Consider the following 12340-nt stretch of genomic DNA (forward strand, 5'->3'; position numbering starts at 1 on the left):
GAGACCCTCCAACACTAGCAGGTAGGTCTGGTTCAGTCTCCCCTGGGGTCACTGCTCCTTCCCCTGGGTCCCGATGTGCACACTACTTTGTGTGTTCCCTCCAAGAGTGGAGTCTCTGTTTCCCCCAGTCCTGTCGAAGTCCTGCAGTCAGTTCCCACTAGCCTTCAAAGTCTGATTCTCTAGGAATTCCTCCTCCTGTTGCCAGACCCCCAGGTTGGGAAGCCTGACGTGGGGCTCAGAACCTTCTCTCTAGTGGGTGGACTTCTGTGGTGTAAGTGTTCGCTAGTCTGTGAGTCACCCACCCACCAGTTATGGGATTTGATTTTACTGTGATTGCGCCCCTCCTACCATCTCATTGTGGTTTCTCCTTTGTCTTTGGATGTGGGGTATCTTTTTTTGGTGAGTTCCAGTGTCTTCCTGTCGATGATTGTCCAGCAGCTAGTTGTGATTCTGGTGTTCTTGCAAGGGGGAGTGAGAGCACGTCCTTCTACTCCGCCATCTTGGTTCCTCCTCCCATAAGTTTGTTTTCTATGTCCATGAGTCTATTTCTGTTTTGTAAATAAGTTCCTTTGTATCATCTTTCTAGATTCCACATATAAGTGATGTCATATGATATTTGTCTTTCTCTGTCTGACTTACTTCACTTAGTATGATAATCTCTAGGTCCATCCATGTTGTTGCAAATGGCATTATTTCATTCTTTTTTATGGCTGAGTAGTATTCCATTGTGTACATACATCCCATCTTTATCCATTCATCTGTCGATGCGCACTTAGTTTGCTTCCATCATATGACCCATTTTCTAATATGTAAAGTAATTCTTTTTAAGAGTCCCCGTGGACCATTTGTATTAACAGGAAGCAAAGAGTAGGGTCAGTTGCCCACGTGGCTGGCAATAGAGTTAGGGTAGAGACAGAAAGCTGGCATCTGTCTCTGAGTGGATTTTGTCCATAGACATGTATTGTTTCGTTGCACAGTGTTTTTAAAAAATTGAATCTGTATTTAAAGATTAGAAAATTTCATGTAGTAATCCAGAATTTCTGACCTGTCTTGAAACATCCTAAGCCTGGGCCACATGTGGCGTGTGTCTGTACATGGCAGCAAGTGGGCTGGAGCTGGGCAGTGGCTCTCCCGTCCGAGCTGGCCACAGTCCCTCCCGCCCCCCACCCCCTCCTGACATGGGCTTGTGCACTTGGACCTGCCAGCTTCATTCTTGTAAATTCTCTGCCAAGTCACTGAGGGCACTGGAGTTTGTGACCCTTTCCAGGGTTTCTGGATTTTGACAGGGGCCTTCACCAACAATTTTTGGTGGCAAGGGTGGGGCGTGAGGATTTTCTGTTACTTTGTGAACTCACAGCATGAGGTTTTCACGACCTTGGTGGCTTTTGGGTAGTTCACTGTAATTTAGCTACTGGGATTTTTGAGCGGATCAGTTTAAGTTGTTACTATAGTAGATTTTAAAGGAGAAAACATAATCTGACAGGTGATTTTTTTCATTGGAAAAGATGGGTAGGGTATTAGAGAGAACGTAGTGCCAGGTGTGTTGTGTGGTGAAAGTTTTAAAGGGGGTATTAGTTAAGGAGTCAGTAAATTCTAGATGATATAGAACAGGGGTCCTGAATCCCCAGGCTGTGGACTGGTACTGGTCCATGGCCTGTTAGGAACCGGGCCGCACAGCAGGAGGTGAGCAGCGGGCCAGCAGACGAAGCTTCATCTGCCACTCCCCATCATCCCCCATCACCCACATTACCGCCTGGACCACTCTCCGCCACCACCTGCTCCATGGAAAAATTGTCTTCCATAAAACCAGTCCCTGGTGCCAAAGCGGGCTGGGGCCTGCTGCTATGGACGATAGCCAGTGGGATCACTTCTTGGTAGATTATGTGCTGGGGTAGGGTAGGGAATTGCCAGAGTAAAAGGTGCTCTTAAGAGGTGAAGTATCTAAGAATGAGTGTTTCTAGCAGAGTGGAAGAAAAGAATATTTAGCTAACTTGACTCTAATGTGATGATTATGGGTCATATTAATAAAAATTGTTTCATGTTAGTAAAAAGTATTTTTACCTTTTTAAAAAAAAATTGCTACAAGGGAAGAAGTGAGATCAGAGGTTAGAGAGTTTCAGCAGTAAAATTCAGAACTATTCATAAAAGTTCAGCTGTATGTATATTTTGTCAAAGCAAGTTAAAATAATAAATTGGCTGATCACACCTAAGTTCATTTTCATATCCAGAAGCCTTTTCCACTTCCTCAGTCTCCCTGACCCTACGATAACAGAATAGTTTACAGCCTTAAGTGGTTAAAGAAAAGAATGGTCTTTTCATGCCTGCCTGGTTGGTAGCTTTGGGATTGCCAGGTAGATTTAGTGTTAGTAGTAGGCTAATACACATTGCTTTCTCTACTTAATGAATCGCTTTGTATGTAATTCATTTATGTAGGTGGAATGCTTGCATCACAAGGATGGGCTGTAGAGCTGGCCAAGCAGGCCGTTTCTGACTCATAGGCTACCCTGCTAAGGATTTGTGAGATCCCCTCTCTGTAAATGGCAGAATAATCCTGACTTTGACCGTCTAGTGTGAATGGCCAGTTGCTAATACAATATGCTTCACCACACTGTTCGATTTGGGTGCTTTGGGATCAGCTGGGGTGTTGTCCACACTTGCCCATAAGTCAGTGAATAAGCCATAGTCAAATGCCAACCTCCATGCCATCCTCATTAGCAGCTCTGCAGTGATGATCTGGACTTTTGCGTTTCTATTCCCTCCATTGTTTGCATTGAAGAGTAAATGGAGAATGCATTTAATCTTCGGAAAGGGAAAGGATTTAGTAAAGTGATTCAGTATTCAGAGGACATTTAGACCAGTGGAATCTCAAGCCACAGACCACTACAGATAGACCCATATGTTGAGACAACCTCCAAGAATTTTGCAGAAAAGTAAGGCACTATAATCATTTCTAAGTCCCTACAGTTCTAAATGATCTATTGGTAAAAACTTGACCACTGTGTTCCAAGGCATAGCAAAGAAATGCATAACCCACAGCCTCACCCAGTGTTTCACCGGAAACTCCATCTCCTCCACAGTAAACAGAGCAAATTAGGGTGCAGGTGAGGAAGGGTGAGAATACCATGGAGATATAGTATCATAGTAATTAATATTCATATCACTCATTTTCCTCACAACTTCTTGGAGCACGTTACTTTGAGAACTGCTGATGTACCAAGAAGGACACCTACTAAGTAGACCTCATCCAGAGTACTCTAGGCAAACTTCTACTTGTAAAGCTGGCCCAGAGAAGAGGACTTCAAAAGTTTTTTCATTAACTCATTCATAATGTAACAATATGATTTTGCAAAATATTTTTCACCTAAAGTTACTATACTTTGCAATTTCATCATTGAATATTACAGACATATAGTTGTTGCTGTCACTGCAGTTGCTGTAAGCTTCAAAGTTACTGATAAAGCCACAGTTTAAGGCTGAGTATCACTTGGGATCTCATAGTTTACTGGTGCGTACCTGTACTTTCTGCAGTGTCACCAGAAGTAGCTCTGGGATTATTGCTTGGTTCTAGATGGTAAAATTATGTATGTAAGTATATTTTGGAGCTGGTGGTTTGGGGCAGAAGTACTCAGTAATCTGTGCTTATCAAGATAATACTTGCTGATGATCCTTCATTGAATGACGATATTATTTGAAGCCTGCAAAATGATCTTGAGTAGAAAGGTAAGCGGTTTGAGTAGCAGATGGCAGACAGACACTTGCACCTGGGAATACTGATTTGAGTCTCTCTTAGTTTTTATATCAGTACTTCTCTAGTAGAATAATAAGCTCAATTGAGCTTGGAATTGTGTATTTTAGAGGTTAGGCTTTCTATTGCATAGCCTTTCTTCCACTTTTAACTGCCTTGTTTGATGTTACTTCTGGAAACATTTTTGATATTTTGTCCCCACTAGGGGGAGTTGTAAGGCTAGCATTTGTTTACATTTTATACAATATTATTTGACTTATTTAGTGGAATGTTCTCGTCGTCACGTAAGAAAAGCAAAGAAACAAATGGTTGAGTGTTCATATTGTATTTTTTTGTTCCTGTCATATTCTGTTTTCTTTCAGCAATTTCTTATACTTTATCTCGATTGTGCCTTTGAACTGTTTCCCATAATATATAGGTATTTTTAGAGACTGTCACAGTGGGGACAAAAACACTGAACTCTCTCTGCCAGACTGACGCTTGCTCGTATACAGACAGGTAGAAGCTTGTCTTCCAGTGACTGACTGAATGTCATGTGGAAGAAGATAGGAGTGGGAATGGAGAGATTGAGGTTCCGGTGCTGGCCGTGGGACTGGAACTCTCACTTTCATGGGCATGCCCCTGACCTTCTCTGGGCCTTGGTGTGCTCACATTTAGAAGGAGAGGTTTGGCTTGGAGGAGCTCCAGTGTTCATTCCAGGCCTAAAGTTCTATTATGCGTCACCTGCAGTGTAGCAGGTATTTGTCTAGTAAATGTTGCCATGTTTCTTTTTCAGATGTGTGGCAATCTAGGCAAAGTCTTCCCCACTAACATTGTAAAATTTGTTATAACTAATGGAATGGGTTAAAAAAAAATGCCATGCATAGTATAATTCATAGACTAAAGCCCTAGCTGTCAAGGTTTTTGGCCCTTTGTCAGTCCCATGTTGGGCCTTTTCAAGGATGTTTTTAACTTGGCTGTGAGGCTAAAATGAAGATTCTACTTGGTGTGTATCCATGAAAGCATTATTTAATAATTCATATTTTAAAATATCAGGATCTTTTCATCGGTGTACTTGTTGGGTAACCTGTTCAAAACGTAGATGAATGTTGACCACTCCATTTGCTGCTCTTCTCTGGGGAGAAGATGTATTGTATGGTTTGTAATCTGAGAACTCTTGCTTTCATGAATATCAAGGATTATAGACTCTGAAGACAGTCTGTTTAGTTAATTAAAGCCGAAGAATCCCAACGAAAAGTTTACATGTTCTCCGTTTTACATTCCCCTTAAACGAGGCTTTTTGGATGTTCTATGTGGGTTATTGTAAAGTGTTTTGTTGCTGAAATTCTTTGAGTAAAATGCCCTCATTTTTTTCTTTATTTTTCGGGAACAAACACATGAAGTAGTAAAGGGAGAGGAGTTAATAGAATAGTTTAGAATGCATTTCAGTAGGTGCCTTAGCAATGGTAAATTATCTTTTTTCTAGGGAAGGTATCTCTTTAATTATTAAACTCAGCTGATATTCAATAATATCCCACCAAGAAGATTGCATTTGCAACCAAAAAGCAGTATTTCTTCCAAATGTGATGGGTGGAATTAAATCTTGCCATTTATAAGGATTGCTATCATTGTCTTTGAATCCATATTTGGTAGTCTGGTGGATCTTTAATGAGGAAAATTTAGTTTCTAAAATTCTCTGTTTTGTAACATGTATAAGTTGATATTGTAATTTTGTGTTTCATGGCACAAGGTTCAATGACCCAAAGAAAAATCTATTTGACAGTGTGTATGAGGAGGGTACACTTTGATCCCAGGAGTGGAAGCCTGGGGGGGCTGGGATTTTGTTCTGAATGGCCTCTCTCTGCCCTCAAAGTTATGGAAACCAAGGAATATGGCCCAGCTATGCCAAAGAACTTGATGGAGAAATTTTTTGAAGGTGAATGAAATGATTTAAAAATGTTAGTACAGGTGTAAAATATTCTATAAAACACTAAATACAGTAGGGATTATTTTGCTACTTGATAAGTTTACCTGTGGATCCAGAACCATTTTGATGAACTTACTGCTTATGCTCAAATTAATCTTCCTCCATTGATGCCAGTTTGATTAATTGTGTGGTGTCACAAAGAAAGCTACAAGAACTGCTTAATTATTGTGTAGCTTTTTCTATCTCTGTGAGGGGGGAAAAATGTACTGTTTAGATGTGCCTGTCAAGGTTCCTCTAAACTATAAGGCTATGTACTTAACCTCACTGAAGGTTTAGAAGAAAATATTCTTTCTGTACAGGAGTCCTTACGTGATGTAAGTACAAAACATTCATTTTGGTTTTTTTCCCTGTGTTATATGTGGGTGTACTCTTTTTTTTCCGTAAATATCTCATAGATTTTTTTTTCTTAGTGAATTTTGTTTCTTTGTGAAATCATTTTGTTACCTTTCTCTTTAGTCACATGTGGTATACTGATATGTTGATGTGTTCTGTTTTGTTTTTAGTGTTTCTTATTCTTTATATCTTTGGATCAACTCTAATACAGCTAATTCTCAAAATGATTTTTCAATTACCTTTGTGAGCAAGTGATCAATAAGTCAAGGTCTTGGTTAATATCAGTATCATGATAACTTTTCATTGGACTAGAATATTTTTCTCTTGTTGCATCTTTAAAGAACCAAATGGACTGAGAATACCTGTAAACAAACAATCCAGTGAATGTTAGAAATACGTTATGTGGGTGAGGAAGCGTCCGCCTTCCCCGCCTCATGGACCCCACTTCCATTCCCAAATTTGACTTCACCAAAACTCAGTTAACAGTTGGGGCATTCCTTTCAGACCTTTCTTAGAATATTTTTATTTAACTTTCACCATATGCATTTTATTTAAGAACATTTGTTGATTATGAATGTAATACCCAGATATGTTATATAGCTACATTTCATTTCTTTTATTCTAGTGGCAGAGAAATTGGGGAGGGGACCTTCCATAGACTAAGAAGCAGCTCATTTTTTTTTTCCTCCAGGGCTTTATAGAGTATTTAATATCTTTAAACTCACTCATCGCATAATTTTACAGGATTGATTTACACACTGTGGAGGGACTCGGTCAGCTTACTAATCTAACTGGTGCTTAACTTTTAAAGAGAAGTCATTACAAGCAGTCTGTTGACTCTTTAGTGACATAATATTTGAATCTTATTATTACAAATTTTAAGCCATTATATTGAGATTTGAAGAAAGACATTTATAGATATTGAAGTTCAACAAATTAGACAATTCATTTGTCTCTTTATCACGGTTTATCTTGAAACTTGAGTGAATTTATCTAGTTGTTACAAGAGAGAATACTAAAGGTGTAATTTTTCTAGGAAAATGGAGAGCAGAGTCATGTGCTTGTACGTCGGTTTTAGAGTCATGCTTTTGACAGTGCTTTATCTGTAACCCCCTGAATCTTACAGCTTCTTTTTACTCAACTGTTTATAAGAGCCAGCCATTGTATATCTTTTCATCATTGGAACTGGACGGCTGTCTACCAATTAGTCACTCCCCAAGAGGTTTCTATCACATTATTGAGCTTTTAAGGGCTTCTAGGCCACCTGCTGCTGCTGCTACCCTTATCACCTGGGCAAAGCACATCTGGCTACTCAGATTCCCTCAGGGGGTGTCTGATTGTCAAGTTCTCCAGGTCTGATTACTGGTAGAATCCATAACATGATACAACATGATACAGTGATCGTACCATTATTATGACTTGCTGTGTTTGCCTAAAGAAATTTGAAAATCCTGTTGTATGTGTACTTGAATCTAAGACCTTTGTAGAAGAAGGTAAAGCCTTCTAATATAAATCCTGATGTTTATGTGTTTCCCGTTCCCCAAGTGAAATGATGAACGTAATTCCTGTGGAATTTAAGACATTGATTACATAGAGAAATTAGGAACTTCTTTGACTTCTACAGTCAAAATCACTCGTTGCAAGGCAGCTTTGGTTTGGCATCTTGTGTTTAAGCCAATGTGATATCGACGCTGACCTTCCTGTCTCAGTTGCAGCAGTTACTCACAGACCTTCCTCACGATATGCTGGATGATGATGACCTGTCCTCCTCCGAACTCCACTATTCGGACTGCAGTGAGGATGGCAGAGAGGAAGAGTAAGGACCCCAAATCCCTTTCCCTTGTATATCACAATTCTATGTCTTTTTCTTTAGATTCTCTTGCAGGCAATAATAATGGATATGATTGTAAAATTGTAGACTAATTCTTAAACTTTCAGAAGAAGTTTGGAGGGAAAACACGTTAAAATCTTGGGGTTCTTTGTGATGTGTATGTCCAAATAAATGATAGGCTCTAATCTAAAGTATTGATTTTTTCTCAAGACCACATCATTCTGAGCAATTGGCGATGAACTGGAATGAGCATCAAGTGCTGCCTAAATCTCCAAGTGTAAATGTAAGTATCTGGTGTGATAATGACTTTGATGAGGGTGGGAACAGATCTTAGTGCTTTTCTTTTACTCTTGTTATCTAATAGGACTACAATGAGATTCGGGATGTGTATATTGGAGAGAAAAGGGGCAACGGCTGGGAAGAGAATCAAAGTAGAACTGAAGACCAGCATCCTGGGTATCATCCTGAAGGAGGTGGAGATGAAGGCGGTAGTGGTTATAGCCCTCCGAGTGAATATGAACAGACTGATTTATATGACCTTCCTGAAAACTTTAGGCCATATGCCAGCAGTCAGAGGCAGGAATTTAACAGCCAACCAACCAATGTAATCACATTTTCTGATCCTCAAAGGAATCATTTTCAGGTATTGTAAGAACTTGACTTTACTTTCAAGAATTTGTGTATGTGTGTACACGCATTTGCTGTGTGTGTGTCATTAAGAAATATTCGTAAGTGCAACAGTAAGACTTAAGTACAAATATTGCTGAGAGTGCATTTATTCAGGCTCATGCTGAATTAGTCATGCTGTTTTCTGTTTACAATCTAAGTAATCTTAAATGAGAATTTTAAAATAGAGACTTTGTGGAAACAATTAAACATTAAAAGTTAAGTTTGTCAAAGAATAGCCATCTCCATTTATTGCTGCTTCTGGCTTCTACCATTTACTATGCTCCAGTGAAAAGCTACGTTCAGGTATCCTGATATAGTTTGAAAGCGGTTAATCCTAGATGACACCAGTCAGTTACCTTGATTGTCTACCTCATCACCCTTATCACAGATTTTGGGTCAAATGCTTCAAAGCTGATATCTGTTTTGTGATGATATAGCAGTAGACAGGATGAATGTTGAGGAAAGAAACACTTATTTTTCCTCCCTGGGAGAGTTTGATGAAGCAAAGCCTTACGATGCAGTTAGCTTCTTCTTAGACTTTCTCAATGACAGTGAATGCCTCATTTTGCCAATAGATATTCTGTGTCACCTGATGACAGGATAATTTTCTGGTCCTTTTAAGGTGGTCATTTTCTCTTCCATCTCTATAAAATGTTATTCATTCCACAAAAGTTATTGAGTATTTATTACATATGAAGCATTGTATCACGTTCTTGTTATTGCATATGCATATTGCATATGTATCTTGTTATTGCAATCTTACTGGAATTCTTGAGTGTTATTTATGGAATTGGCCCCATTATATGCTCAAAAGTACAATTGCAGGCTTTCAACGAACAGTGTTAAATAACAATAAGTGCTATTTTTAAGCAAAGATGTATGTATAAAGTTTGTAATTGTACCACAATTAAGTTCTATAGCAAAACTGAGTTGTCTAATTCAGATAATTTTTGAAGCAAAGACCAAATCCTAATTGTCAATTTCGTTTATCATCTTGTAATAGCAATTTGGTATGTCACAAGGTCCCAGTTGTCAAGCTTTGGAATCATATAAAGTGACATATAAACCTTATCAGTCTTCTGCCCAGAATAATGGCTCACCAGCCCAGGACGTCGCAGGAAGTGACACATTTGAAGGCCTGCAACAGCAATTTTTAGGAGCTAGTGAAAGTAGGTATCAAGTTTATATTTATTTCTTAATCACATAATTGGAGAGCTTTGAGCACTTTGAGCATGTTCAAGAATTATTATTATTTTTAAGTATGATAATGGAATTTTTTTAAAGAGTCCTATTTTAAGAGATATATTCTAAAGTATTAATGAATAAACTGATAATGAAGTCTAGAACTGACTTCAAATATCATGTTGTTGGGGGGTAAGTTTGGGTGGGGATATAGGTAAAGCAAGACTGGCCATGAATTCACAATCGTTGAATCTAGGAGACAGGTTCATGGGATTCATTGTATTCTCCTCTCTACCTTCTTATATATTTGAAATTTTCCTTAATGAAAAATTAAAATAAATTTTCTCAGCTGTATTATATTTTAGTCATTTTACTTGGTTAAGACTTCATTAACTTCATATATTTTTTTAACTGAAATCTAATTTGGAAAGTGAAATTAGTTTTCCTTTCAATCTTAGATTTTTCGTTATATAGAAATGTAAGTCAACCACTATCTTAATTTTTTTTTTGGTTTTTAGAGTTTTACTGTATTAGGTAACTCTTATATAAATTACTTTATACTCAAAATTAAAACTAGACTTACATCTCAGGTTTAGTCATGTGACACTTGCCAAAATAATTTCTTTTACATAGTGTATGTATCAATATGAATGAGAAAAGTGCTACTAGAAAATTTTGAGGAGATCTAAACATTCAAAACCAAACTTGTACCTGACTAACCTGAATCAGTGTTTTCATATGTCCAACTTTTGTTATCATACTCTGGCATGTGAAATGACTTCCAGTTATTGTGCGTGTTGAAGAGCCACTGTGATTCTAGAGTGTGACAGCAGGTTTTTTCTTTGTTTTACATTTAAGAAGCAGGGGAAAGTCATACTGGATATTCTGGGGTTCTGGCACTGTGCCAATGAGAAAACTGGACTTAGTGGCCCTAACTTCATGGTGCTGCTTCCATCTCATGCTTAGACTACAGGATAGTTACGGGGGAGGCGGCCAGAATGCCCTTTCCCCCAGGGAGTCATCAGCAAATGTGCGGGGGTAGCCTCTCTTTCTACTGAGTTTTTGTGGAAGTGGATAGTGTGTATGGCATAACTGTTTTGGAGTTGAGTAAATAAGTAAGTATCCCAACAGTGGCCTGATATCTTGGCGTTACTCTTTCAGTTCTGCTGTGTTCAGTTACATTTATAGCTCCTGGTTGTTATGCGTATATCACCTTTCATCACTTCCTTAACAGTCTGCATTTTATCACATTGATTTATTTTTTGTTTAAGTCAGTTACACATTTGCCTAAATTTGACATTTGGAAGTTAATTAAATAACTTAATGGTAGTGCCTAATTTAGTGATTATAGCTTCTTAGTAACAGTAGTTTAAAAAATTGAGTTTGAAGAGAGAAGTGGCTTGTAGACTGTGTTTATTCCTGGGCTAGCCCTGTTCTAAGGCCCAAGAGGAGTTTGACTTGTAACAGAGTTTTCAGTCTTCAATTTTTGGGGGTTTAACCATGTCTTTTTTTAAACAGAAGACTGTTTTATTTGTTAGCATGTAGAAGCATTGTTCTTTTAGGAAATGAAAAATATTTGTCATTGTGTAGTTGAAGGATTATCCTTCTCCTACAAATCACGTTTTTCTTTTTTTCCCCCAATGATTTTTAAGTGGTCCTTAAAATGACTTTGTTTCTGAAAGAAGACCTCAAAATTCTTTATTAATCTATTCTTTAATTTATTAATTCAGCAGTTCTGTGCCATTATAAATATGCATTCATTCCTGCTTAAAATAAAATAGTTTAAGAAGGATGTCTAGAAATTTTCTTTGAAAATGGTTTTATAGAAGTTGATGTACTTTTATTTTTTCAATTTTATGAAAGCATGGAACTCTATTCCTTTGCAATTGATATATACTTCCTTTTCTTTTTCTTTCTTTTTTTTTTTTTTTTCCTGGCCATGCCGCACAGCTTGCGGGATCTTAGTTCCCCAACCAGGGATTGAACCCATGCCCTCGGAGGTGAAGGCGCGGGCTCATAACCACTGGACCACCAGAGAATTCCCTATACTTATTTTTCATTAGCCAAAATGGTAGCGATTCAGAGTTATACACCAAACTAGTGACTTTTCAAACTTTTCTGGAAGTGACCATAGTAAGAAGTACAATTTTTACATTGTGATGTGGTCTATAATATTTATCTATATAAATATTATGTAAATGAAACAGAAGTTTCACATAATAATACTGATTTCTACTACATGATATACTCTGATATATTCTATTTAATCTTGTTACCAAACCAAAACTTGGGTCTGCTCGCCCAAGTGTAGTAAAGCCAATCTACTGACACCGGGTTGTGGTGAGGGAAAGTGCAGCATTATTGTAAGGTGCCATTCAAGGAGTTCGGGCTTTCTGAGCATCAGCTGTCCCGGACTTCTTGTACGGCACCTCACAATAAACGCTGCACTTTCCTTCACCAGAACCTGGCGTCAGTAGATTGGCTTTACTACACTTGGGTGAGCAGACCCAAGTTTTGGTTTGGTAACATTTTTTATTAAAAATGCTAGTCACAATCTGCTGAATTGATTTCATGATACTCTGATGAGTTGTATTTGCAGTTTGAAAAACATTGT

General features: G+C 38.2%; 1 protein-coding gene across 4 annotated transcripts in view; it reads left to right on the plus strand.

The window, feature by feature from the left end:
- CEP152 (centrosomal protein 152) overlaps positions 1 to 12340 on the plus strand; it is a 96567-nt gene that overhangs the window by 14026 nt on the left and 70201 nt on the right. For all 4 annotated transcript variants that reach the window (XM_049706035.1, XM_033408398.2, XM_033408397.2 and 1 more), the window contains exons 3-6: positions 7754 to 7860; positions 8086 to 8158; positions 8240 to 8518; positions 9548 to 9713. In XM_049706035.1, the coding sequence (XP_049561992.1) occupies positions 7754 to 7860; positions 8086 to 8158; positions 8240 to 8518; positions 9548 to 9713 (625 nt within the window). The remainder of the gene's footprint in view (positions 1 to 7753; positions 7861 to 8085; positions 8159 to 8239; positions 8519 to 9547; positions 9714 to 12340) is intronic.

Source organism: Orcinus orca, chromosome 2 (genome assembly GCF_937001465.1).
Source record: "Orcinus orca chromosome 2, mOrcOrc1.1, whole genome shotgun sequence".
Classification (NCBI taxonomy): Eukaryota; Metazoa; Chordata; class Mammalia; order Artiodactyla; family Delphinidae; genus Orcinus; species Orcinus orca.